Here is a 12,672-nt window from a genome sequence, read left to right as displayed (position 1 = left end):
GAGGTACAGGTCATGGGGTTTCTCAGATTTAGCTTGAGACCGGTAACTTATAGCATTCGCCTCGATAGTAGTCGTGTCTCCTTCATTGCGTATTTTTATATTTTGAATATATCCCTCCACTGCATACTGTAACCCCTTTTGCCTCGATCTGGAGGATATCGCTGAGGTATTGCTCCAAAAAAGGTCACTGACAGGCACGGGTAATGTTAACTTATACCTCTTCCCGTCATGGGAATCTGTCGCGCTGGTCGTGTTTGACCATTTGTTTGACGGGCGTAGTAACAATAACTAGGGGGCGTGGCTTTTGCGAACGGTCAATTTGAAGGATCCTTGGAAGGCAGCCTTCATTTCATGTCCTTCATTCTGTCACGGGTCTATGAAGGAGGACTCAAATGCAGAACGAGTGTTAACAGGTTTATTGACAAACAGTAGACAAGATGTGGTGGGAGAGGTGAACAGTCCAGACAAAAGGCAGGGATGAGACACAAAGACAGCCGTTGCAGCAAAACTTGCAGAGCAGCAGCTGTAGCTAGCACAAGAAGACTGTAGGCTGGAGAGTAGTGTTTGCAGAGCAGAAAGAGACCTGAGAGTACTAGCAATAGCCAGACAGGAACCTCCAAGGACAACAGCAAGGCACTCAGGGATCTCAGGCTAAGCACCAGGCTTGCACCAAAGCACAGAGTGCAAGCAGCCAGGGACGCTCTGCTAGCAGGACTGGAACTAGAGACTCAGGAGACAAGACAGACAGGACCAATGGCAGAACTAAAGCACTAACAAACTTCTACAAATAAAACACAATAGACTTAGGTAACAAGAAACTAGCTAAGTAGCACAGATGTAAACAGTAGCACAACATTCAACGAACTGGCAACACATGAGGGAAAGAGCACACACATAAAGGGAGTTAACAAGAGTAACAGGTGAGAGCACTCAGACAAGGAACAGGTGAACACACTCACGTAAACATGGACTGAAACAAGGGAGCAGAGAACATGAGCAACAGGTGACAACACTCAGACAAACGAGGACACTCAGACAAACTAGACAAGAGGGCGTGGTACAGGGAAACAAGGAGGCAGGAACAAAGGAGCACATGGCCAACACAAACAAAACCACATGTTCAAGCACAACACAAACATAGAGACATGAAACAAAGACAACACAGACAAAGCTGCCAGAGCAAGACCCTGACACATTCAGCCTGTTTTGAAGGATGCATTGGATGTATCCTTTGTGGCCTTAAATCACTTAAATCCTTTGCACACAATTCACGAAAATAAACTGATGGAAAAAAGTCTGTATTGAGCTTGTCTGAGTTTATTATGAAATGTAAGACAAAAATTATGTTCTCTTTCATCATCTCGTTTCGAGATCCACCTATGGGAAGGGCATCCGTACCTGACCTCTGCAGAAGCATCCAATTGCACCAAGTCTGGCTAACAGACAGAAGCGCGCAGCCAATGCCAGGTGAGGCCACACCCCCTTACCTATGGGCATTTCACAGCTGGGCGCGCTGCTATTCCTCAGTTGACATTCGCTTCTCGCGATCTCTGCATTGACACAGTTCGGTTGGATTAACGTTACGCTGCTCACTTTCGAGTCTTCAGGAGGACATATCGCCAGATCAGCCTCCGCCAGACGTGAGTGACAGTCGTTTCTTCAGCCTATCCGCTGTGTTTTTTGCATCCGGAGCCGCCCGAGCTCTCGCTGTCCTTCACCTGCTCCTCCTTTACATGGCTGCCCGCCACGGATTTTTCTGAGTTCTTCACCGCTGGCCCACCCATGGCTATGTGACCGTCTAAACAGCCGCTTCCCCCGGGGAACAGCCTATCACGACGAGCCTGCCCGGCCGCGTGTGGTGCTCTCATCACCGCTAAGGACCCTCTCGTTCTGCGCGGTCTGCTTGGGCTTAACACGCTCAAGCTTTGGAGAACCCGGAGAATTGCGGTCATTGTAATTGCTGCCCATGTAGCTTTTACTAAGCCGGCTTTTAGTTGCACGACACAGCGCGCCGTGCTCGGCCTTTCTGACTCGGAGGGGAGACACGGTGATGATGACGCGCTACCGGGGGACTCCCGGAGCGCCACCTCTCTAAAATATTTGAGCTGACATCAGCCCAATCCGCATTCCCTGAAGAGGACATCTTCGCGGGAAAACCTCACTCTCGTTGACGAACCGGTCCGTTCCGGCGACGGGGATGACGCGGTCCTTTTAGCGTTCCCTAGGCTAGCGCTCATGCGGCTTTGCCTCAGTCCATCCTCTTGGAAGTTTGTGAGCGAGCGGCCGTTCGTCTCAACATTGTGTGGCCAGCTCCACAGAGCGCCACCGACCAGGATAGGAATATTTACGACGGGTAAACGCTGGGACCACCGCCCAGTCTGAGGAAACAACTCTTAAGAACGTTTTTTCCAGCGTTCGCGAAGCTCATAAGCACGGCTGGAGCGTCCCGCTAGACTGTTAACACGGTCTCACGGGCCTTGATGTGTTACGATTACGTGTTGAGGTTTTCAATTTATGCCTTCCTAGGAAGGCGGTCCCGAACGCAAGCGGCCTGCCTGTTGTTCGACCATTGGGAGTAACGTTAACTCAGGGTCTCCCACCTACGGTCGGTTAATCCCGTCTCGTGGCTGCCCAGCCTGTGTGTTAGTGGACGTTGTGTGTGTGTGTCCCCCTCCCCCCCACAACAACAAGTTACAGGGGGGGGGCTGTCGTGAGGAAAAGTACATAGCAGTGTTACCACACCGCACGCACTTGGTTCCCCTCACCCAGTTATTAAAGGCTTCGGCCCCAGTTTTTCCCAACACAAAACACACACATTACTAAACAACACATTTAATAAACGAATCAAATGAATTCGTGCAGATTTATATATCTGCCAACATAGAGAGCAAATCTCTCTGATCCCATGCATGTCGCCCTGAGTCCGTCCACAAGAGGGCGCCATTGCCTCACAAATCAACAAACTGGGCTCACTAGCTCAGTTGCGGCTGTCCAGCCGATGTGTTTTTAGTGGACGTTGTGTGTGGAAGGCCCCTGTGTTCCCCAACACAAAACACACACGTAACTAAATAACATTTAAAAATGTTGTTTACAGAGAGTATCTCTCTCCGCGGATATTATTTTTCTGCCTGCACTTGAGACTGCCCAGTTCATGTGTTCAGTAGATGTGTGTTTTTCCCCACTTTTGGGGGCACCTTGTGAGGGAAAGTTCAGCACAGTGGACACCACACTATGTTCCCCTCACTCTGTCAATAAAGGCTTCGGCCCCAGTGTTTGCCCAACACAAAACACACTAAGCTACGAATCAAATGAATTCGTTTTGGAGAGAAGACCTCTCTCCGCAGAGAAAACTTCTCACTGCAGAGAGAGGAAATCCCTCCGAACCCCTGCATGTTGCCTCTAGTGTGCCCACTAGATGGCGCCTTTGCATCACAAATGAACCAGCTGGGCCCATACAGCTCCGGCCCGAGCGGGGGCGCTCGCGAGTCACAAAGCGGCTTGGCAAGCCGTTTCAGCGCCCGAGTGGGTTTTTGCGTACCGTAACCCAGGGTTACAAGCTGCAGTTTGCAATAAAACCTCCGCTTTTCAACGGCGTTCTCTCTTCTCACACAGAAGAAAACGCCTCACACATTCTGAAAGAGGAAATTTCCTCCCTCCTAACAAGGGAGCGATTCAGATGGTGCCACCCAATCTGATAAACCATGTTTTTTATTCCTGGTATTTTCATGTTCCAAAAGGCGTGGCGCCCCCCGCCCTATATTGGACCTTCGAGTGTTGAACAAACATTTGAGGAAATAAAATTTCAGAATGTGACACAAGGCTCTCTCGCCTGTGCCATAAAGCAGAACGACTGGTTCACATCAGTCGATCTGAAAGATGCTTTCTTTCACATAAGCATCTACCCTCCACACAGGAAATATCTTCGTTTCGCCTACCAAGGCATTTGTTACGAATTCACAGTTCTTCCGTTCGGGCGCAATTTGAGTCCCCGAACTTTCTGTCTGTGTGCGGAGGTGGGCGTGGCGCCCCTGAGACTATCAGGGCTGAGAATTCTGACTTACTGGCTCATCATAGCCAAATCAAAGGAGAAGGTGTCGCTGGACACCGGCCGGGTGCTCGCGCACATCACATCCCTCGGGTTCAAGGTGAATGCGAGCAAAAACAATCTGACTCCCAGTCAGAATGTCATTTTCCTGGGCTTGGAATTGAACTCAGTCTCCATGCGAGCGCGTCTCTCTCAAGAGCACGTTCGCTCGCTGATGTACTGTCTGTCTCAGTTCAGAGAAGGAGCGAGAGTACAATATCGCACATGCCTCAGCTGCAGGATCTCATGGCTTCATCTATCCAAGTTGTGCCATTGGTCTCCTGAGAATGAGAGCGTTCACGAAATGGGTTTTGTCACTACATTTCAACCCCATTCGCGATCTCTGCCGCTCGGTAACGATGACGCGCGCCTGCTCGGCGGCCCTGCGCCATTGGGAGAGCGAGAACTTTTACGCATGGGGAACCCCCCTCGGGATGGTACGATGCGAAAAGTTTTGACGACAGATGCGTCCTTAACAGGCTGGGGAACAACCCAGGAAGGCAGAACGGTGAACGGTCTGTGGCTGAGCAGACTACGTTCAGCGCACATTAACTATTTAGAGCTTTTACTATTTGGAAAGCTCTGAATAATTTTCTGCCTTGCCTGCAGGGACATCCCGTTCTAGTACGGTGCGATAATACCACGGCAGTGGCTTATATCAACCGTCAGGGTGGCATGCGCTCGTCGAAACTCCACGCTCTAGCTTACAGGCTTTTGGTGTGGAGCAGACAGGTTTTTCTGTCATTACGCGTGACTCATGTCCCGGGCATTCGGAACAGAGGCGCGGATCTGCTATCGAGGGGAAACCCAATCTACGGGGATTGGCGTCTTCACCCGCAGATAGTGGAGAGGTTATGGATGAAATTCGGACAGGCAGCCGTAGATCTTTTCGCCTCGCGCGAAAATCACCATTGTCCTATGTTCTTCTCGCTAAAGGACGTGGACGCGCCCCTCGGGGCAGACGCACTGGCCCACCCATGGCCCAAAGTGCTGCTGTATGCTTTTCCTCCCCTGTGCCTGATAATTTTCACACTGGCCAGGGTGAGAGAGCACAGCCTGTCTCTCATTCTGATAGCACCCAGGTGGCCCAAAGCCCCGTGGCTGGCAGAGATAATCCCTCTGTTATACGCCGAGCCATGGCGCCTCCCCCCTCGCACGGACATACTGTCCCAAGCCAACGGGGAGATTTACCACCCCCACCCGGACAGGGTGGCTCTCTGGGTCTGGCCCGTGAGAGGACGAACCTAAATGCACTGGGGCTCCCGCCGCGTGTAATCGCCACTACTCAGAATGCCAGGGCCGTTTCCACGCGATCCCTATATGGCTGTAAGTGGCAAGTGTTCGAAGGGTGGTATGATGGGCGTGGTTTCACATCTTATCAGTGCTCGGTGCCTGATATTTTGTGTTTCCTGCAAGACCTCATGGAAAGAGGCAGGTCCTTTTCCACTATTAAGGTCTACCTGGCTGCGATTTCAGCCTGTCATGTGGGTTTTGGGGCTCCACCGTCAGGCAGCACCCTCTAACCCGCAGATTTATGGAGGGTGCACGCCGCTCTTTGCCGGTCATCAGGAGATCTGTTCCAGAGTGGGACCTCTCCATGGTGCTGGAAGCGCGGTCTCTGTATCCTTTTGAGCCTCTGGGGAGTATTTCCCTTAAGCTGCTGTCCCTCAAGACAGCTTTGCTGTCGGCCTTGGCATCTGCTAAACGGGTCAGTGAGCTACATGCACTCTCGGTTCACCCCTCGTGCGCCAAATTCTCCCTAAGTGGAGATAAGGTTTCCCTTAAGCCTAACCCGGCCTTCATGCCGAAATGCTTCCCTGCGTTCACTTCGGAGGTTTTGGAGCTATCCGCTTTTAACCCTCCACCCTTTGCCTCCCCGGAGGATCAGGGGCTGAATGCTCTGTGTCCCGTCCGTGCTCTGCAAGCATATATGACCAGGACCAGTGCTTTCCGCAAGAGCGACCAGCTCTTTGTTTCAAGGGCTCCCCTGCACAAGGGGAGTCCCATTTCAAAGCAATGCCTCTCACATTGGCTTGTGGACGCTATACTATGGCTTATGAAGCAAAGGGAGTGCAGCCCCAAGGGGCATCAGAGCTCATTCCACAAGGGGCTTAGCCGCCTCTTGGGCTTTGTTCAGGGGAGTGCCACTGCAGGACATCTGCTCTGCGGCCAGCTGGGCCTCTCCTCATACCTTTGAGCGTTACTACCGGTTGGATGTCACCAGAACTTCGGTGGCACACTCGGTCCTAGGGGTAGGGTCCTCTTAGCCCTTTCCCACAGCCCCGTTTGGTTAACCAACGAGGAGTGAATGGGCCGGCTGGCCATGTTCATTCCTGTCACCAAGCATTCGCATTCCTTCTTGGGTTTAGCTATGTGCATTGGTGGTGCGGGGGCCATTATCATCTATGTGTCTCATGCATGTTTCATGCCCTGCTTGTCCACAGCAGTTAGCGTGGCGGAAAACTTGCAGGGTCATGTTTGTGGGACGTGTCAGGCACCGCCTCTCTGAGGTGATCGTCCTTCTCTGGCCTTCAGAACCTCACTGTGAGTATATTGGGCAATCGGGGAGCTGTCCATGTCTCTCCCATAGGTGGATCTCGAAACGAGATGATGAAAGAGAACAATAGGTTACTGTCGTAACCCCGGTTCTCTGAAACATCGAGTGGAGAGATCCACCAGCTTTGCCCCGCTTGCCGCACGAGAAGCGAATATACTTACTGAGGAATAGCAGCGCGCCCAGCTGTGATATGCCCGTAGGTAAGGGGGTGTGGCCTCACCTGGCATTGGCTGCGCGCTTCTGTCTGTTAGCCAGACTTGGTGCAATTGGATGCTTCTGCAGAGGTCAGGTACGAATGCCCTTCCCATAGGTGGATCTCTCCACTCGATGTTTCAGAGAACCGGGGTTACGACAGTAACCTATTGTTTTTGGACATGAAAGCATCTATGTTATCTTTTGTTTTGCTGTAAATTAATCAGTAACACTTAACTGACAATAATGTAAGACTTGGAGACCGCAGACGGTTGTCATTTACTGTATTGCATTGATAAAAAGACATTTAATATAAACATTTGTAATACAAGTGTTTGTCCAAAATTAAGTTTTAATAGTATTTTCGTGCGACGTTGCAATGCGCTCTTACTAGACTGTCTCATTCTAGCATTTAATTGCTGAGGGGGACACTAGACTACAAGCCTCAGAAGGACTAGGAAGGACGCAGTCTCTGTAGGATGCAGCCTTCCGTTTGAGAAACACCCAATAAATGACCTTAGCAACGGAAGTGAACAGAAGACAAACACAGAAAAATGATGATAAACAGACTTAAAGTCCTTAAAAAATGAAACAGAAAACACAATAGGTGACATGAACCATGTTTATTATTTATTCTATCCAGCACCAGTCAGTAGGAAAGATTTATATATTAGACATGTATGCAAAATATGCATTGATCTGCAAATAAGCAAACATTTTATTAAACACTATCAAAAACTTAAATTGTATAACTCAATATACTAAAATATCTAATTAATTTACAAATAATTCAAGTGTCCAAACAAGTACAGGCTCCTATTTAATATTCTAAAAATGAGGAAAACCTACATTTGTGTAAATATGTGGTGACGAATGGTATAAAAATACAATGTGCAGATGTCTTGTGGGGCAAAATGAGTAAACATTTTAAGAGGAATGCTGTGCAAGCATACTAGTTTTATATTATTTGAAACTGCTAGTGCAGCAGGGGAGATGCACAGACAATAATTTGCGCTATTTTACCTAAAATGGCCTATCTAGTACAGATTAATAGATTCTGCTATGTCCACATTCAAGCATTTCAATGGGCTTAAACAGCTCGCACTGATTTGCGAGATTTACTTAAAATAATCAAAATTTTAAATTATGTTTTATTAACAAAGTTCGGAAGGAGCACGTTTAGATAATTAACATGGCTGGAGAGCACTCAACAATCAATGATAAGAGGTGTATATATAGACTCAGCAGTCTCACCTCAATCCATTGACAGTTTAGCAGCACCCCTCCACCGCCCCTTCTCCACACTTCTAGTCCTAACTACTTACATAGGGGGAAGTAGGCCTACTTTGGGTCCGGGCCGAACTCCGAGCTCGGAGCCCTCCCCCCGGACAGCACGCCAAATACGCATTCAACTTTACCCACTCTAATTGTATATAAGTGTGAACTCGTGAATTTAACATTAGTAACTTTTCGTGTCATCAGTTGCGTGCACCCTGAAGGTATCCTGGTTCTTGGCTCATTTTGGCCCTGTCCCAAATGGCACACTCCATGTGCACTTGCGGTCTTGTGGGCTTACAATGTCCGCCACGTGCACATGTACGTTAAGTGCACAAGACCGTAGGGTAGGGTTCCTCAAATCCAGCCCTAAAAAGGCCACTCACTGTCCTACAGAGTTTAGTTCAAACCATGATCAAACTCACTTACCTGCAATTTTCAAGTAACTCTGCAGACTTTGACTAGCTTGTTCAGGTGCATTTGATTAGGGTTGGAACTAAACTCTGCAGGACATTGGCCCTCCAGGACGGTATTTGAGGAACCCTGCCATGGGGTGTCCCAATTGTCATTTAAGTTTTCAGAAGGGTGCTCAAATCGCAAATGCAGCAGACTTCAAAGTGGCATTACGTCATAAATGTGTGGACTCGGAGGAAGATCGCGAGGGCTTAGGGCTTTGGGACAGGGCCTTTGAGATATGAAGAATCACTCTGATTAGATCATTGAATCAGTGAGTTGTTGACTTGAGAAAAGCTGCAAGCGGATCAGTCTGATTTGTGAATGAATCACTGTGTGATTTGCAAAATAATTCAACAGTTTCACTGAGAAGAATCAGCTCTTTACGAATCAGACATCGCTCTTGTGTCTCAGAGGGCTATATGTCCAACTGCAGAGCCATATGCGACAACAGTGCCTGGAAGTTAGGGCAAAGCTGATAATTGCCCAACCTGCCCCCACCACTAAACCTAACTTCACTCTAAGCTCCACCCTAGCGACCGGTATGAGACTGCTGACCTGGCGCCGCTGTCCTGGTACTGCTGTCCTAAAACTACTGTGATGTATTGCGCTGGGGCTCTATAGTTCGCTCAGAGGGGGTGGAGATGTCTTCTGTTCTAAATAATGAGTAATAAACTATATGTTTTCATAAAATGGAATTAAGTAAAAAGTACAAAATAATGCTTTGGAATTTTGGATGTAAAAGTTTCACAAAATAAAAATATTCTAAAAAAGTACAGATACTTAAATGACTTTTTAACTGTCCACCACTGGAATTGGGGAATGTTGGACATTGTCTGTGCCATAAGGAGACACTGGTTAATGTAAATTATTAATAAATACCTCAAATTACGTTGAAAAAGCTTTAAGTACAGTATCTGAGAGTATACTGAAGGTGCCGACAGTTACATATCAAGAGTTCAGTATACAGTAACACTGGTCTGTATGTGAGAGTGATACAAAAGAAGCCATTACTCGAAACAACCATGTTAAAGCCTGTCTAGAGTCTGCAAACAAGCATAATGGTAAAAAGTCTGGACAGAGAGAGAAAAAGAGGAGGGCCCATTAAACATCCAGCTGTGTTACCTATCTGGTGAGGTTGCATGCCTTGCATGCATGCTGCACTCTGTCACATTTGACCATTTAATTGGAGATATAAAGCATCCTCTTGGCAGATCCAGATGATATAATAATAACTAATGCATAGTGACAGATTCAGGGTACGTTCCCAAGACTAGAGCTTTTGGTGTGAACCTGAGCCTGTTTGTATTTGTGTGTGCGCGACTGCACGTATGTGTAAAATGTGCAAGTACATGTGTCATAGTATTGCCTGTCCACAGAATTTAGGATACCATATGGTTACACTTTAACTCAAAGGTAAAATGTGATGCGTTTCAGAAAATATATTTTTGCTCTATGCTCATAAATCAGCTTAAATTCTCACGTGTGACTGAGTTTTTTTTTACCTTTTAGGGTATATGCAGATTTATGAACATCGTTACAGTTGCCTCATATCAGCTCGAACCAGTCTGGTCATTCTCCTCTGACCTCAGAACTGCCGCTCACTGGATATTTTCTCATTTTCAGACCATTCACTGTTAACCCTAGAGATGGTTGTGCGTGAAAATCCCTGTAGATCAGCAGTTTCTGAAATACTCAGACCAGTCCGTCTGGCACCAACAATCATGCCACAGCAAAGCCACTTAAATCACCCATTTTTCCTATTCTGATGCCCAGCTTGAACTTCAGATCGTCTTGACCATGTCTACATGCCTAAATGCAATGAGAGACTGCCATGTGATTGGCTGATTAGATATTTGCGTTAACAAGCAGTTGAACAGGTATACCTAAAAAAGTGGCCGGTGAGTGTATATAAAAATTGTAAAATAATAGTAATAATACAAACTACAAAGTAATTCATACATGTTAAATCCATTCATGGTATTTCAATTAAAAATATAGCATTTTTGTGCCTGCTCAAAAAACTTCAAGGGCCAGATTAATTATTATTATTATTATTATTTTTAACTTTTTTCCCCTTTTTAGCTCAAAGCTATTGCATCAGCCACAATTTCAAAAAGCTAAATGAACTTGACATGGAACTCAAAACTTTTCTGTTTTTCTTGTATTTGCAGAATGATGGGTGACGTTCAGTTTGTTACAGGATCTCATGTCTCCAAGACGACTATGACTCTGGGACGAGCTTCCCCAAGCAAAGAGCCCCCCGTTTTTACCCTCCCGCCACGTAATACCCGCATCTGCCAAGGGGGTACCGCACGCCTTGAAGGGAAGGTGAGAGAGAATCTTCAGAACCATCCTGATCCAGACCCTCAACTGATCCTCAGTGTAATGAAGCAGACACTGTGTCTGCCAATGAATTTCATTTAAGACTCCCAACAATAATCTATTTTAGACACTAGCTCTATTCCAAAACCGATTGTGCTGCCTTGCTGTCTGCAGCACGCATAGGCAGCTGGCAGTTGTGAATGGATGGCCCTGTTTTTCTAAGAATTTACAGAAATATGTGTCCCTTCTTTTGATTTGTCAAGCCTTCATCATTTGTCCTAAGCAGATAGCAAAGAAAGATAAAATGTTATGTAAGATTATATGAGTTTTTCTTTTGAAGATTCTAATCAGGCAAACATCTGTGTTTAATTACGTTCTCAGAGTGTGTTGAGGACAGTGCATTTGGACACTTACTTGCAGTCTCAGACTGACACAGCAGGCAGATACTCCAATAATGTGTCTGTTAAAGCTGTGTGTGCTGTCTGAGGCCAGAGACAATTGACATTTTAATAGGGTCTGAGAGAGTAAACTTCAGAATTAAAGCACTTTTTGTGCTTCAGACATGAAAATGAGTTCATGTCTGTTTATGTTTATGAACCCCCCACCCCCCTCAAAAGGCTTAAATTATTGCACATTCCATAAAAATACTAGATTAAAAAACAACCTTTGTTTCTATCTTGGTTTTTGGGCCAAAAACTTACTGATAAGCAGAAACACAGAAATGGACAAAAATACAAGCAAAAGTAAAAACATTGTGTACATATGAATATGCATGAGAAAAAGTGCAGAAAAATGGGAACTCTTTTTAAATAGTTTGAATAAATATTGAATAATTTGCATCTAAGTCCCAGAATAGTCAATTCAAGTCAACACTGTAAAAAAAAATTCCGTAAAATAACGGTAAAAAGTCTGGCAGCAAAGTTGCCAACCACTTACCGTCAAATTACAGTAAAAAACTTAAATTATTTTACAGAAAAATGTTGTTTTTTGAAAACGGATATTTACCGTAAACATTTTCTGTATTTTTACAGTCAAACTGCTGTAGAAAGAAAAGAAAAATCTCATAAAAAAAATGTCTGTTGAATGTTAAACTAATGTATAAATCTGTATAAAAACTTACAAATATTGTAGAAATACTTTAAAATTACATAATTAAAACAAAGACTTCTGTTTTAATACAGTATTATTTGGTATATTTTTAGGATAATCCAATCCATCTACAAGAACTCCTTGTCAAAGTAAAGACTTTTCTATGTAAAACACACAGAAAATGTTGTATAATTACCTTCAGATACCCTAATTTAAAGTCTAATACCAGTATATTGATCGATTTAAACTTTTATTTTATGTCATTATTCAATCCATTTACAGTAAATTCCTGTTAAATATTGGTTTTATCCTGTACAAAAAAACAAGATCTTGTGATATTAAGTTTCAGAAACATATTTTTAACAGTTATTGCTTTATTAAAACATTATTTGACAGTAATTACAGACACATCTTGTCACAGTTTGACTCTTTAGTTTCCCCCGTCTCTGTGTATTTGGTTCAGTCCTGTGTCCCAGTTTTCCCGCTCCTCGTTTGTGTTCAGTTCCTTCACCTGTGTCTAGTTAATTTGCCCCAGGTGTCTTGTTCCCCTATCTGTTCCCTGTGTATTTAAACCCTGTGTTCTCCCTCATTCCTGGTCCGTTCTCGTTTGTATTAAGACGTGTGTTGTGACTCCTATGTTTTGTTTGAATAAATTCCTGTTCTCCTGTTCCTGGTCGTCTTCCTCGTGTGTCCTCCA

General features: G+C 45.6%; 1 protein-coding gene across 2 annotated transcripts in view; it reads left to right on the top strand.

The window, feature by feature from the left end:
* mylka (myosin, light chain kinase a) overlaps positions 1-12,672 on the top strand; it is a 162,953-nt gene that overhangs the window by 20,224 nt on the left and 130,057 nt on the right. For both annotated transcript variants that reach the window (XM_056252248.1, XM_056252247.1), the window contains exon 2: positions 10,736-10,892. In XM_056252248.1, coding sequence (XP_056108223.1) covers positions 10,737-10,892 — 156 coding nt within the window. In that variant the 5' untranslated portion in view covers position 10,736. The remainder of the gene's footprint in view (positions 1-10,735; positions 10,893-12,672) is intronic.

Source organism: Rhinichthys klamathensis, unplaced genomic scaffold, assembly GCF_029890125.1.
Source record: "Rhinichthys klamathensis goyatoka isolate OS25496 unplaced genomic scaffold, OSU_Roscu_1.1 h1tg000093l_1, whole genome shotgun sequence".
Taxonomy (NCBI): domain Eukaryota; kingdom Metazoa; phylum Chordata; class Actinopteri; order Cypriniformes; family Leuciscidae; genus Rhinichthys; species Rhinichthys klamathensis.
Note: the sequence above shows the minus strand (reverse complement) of the source record. Positions and strands in the feature narration are given on the sequence as shown.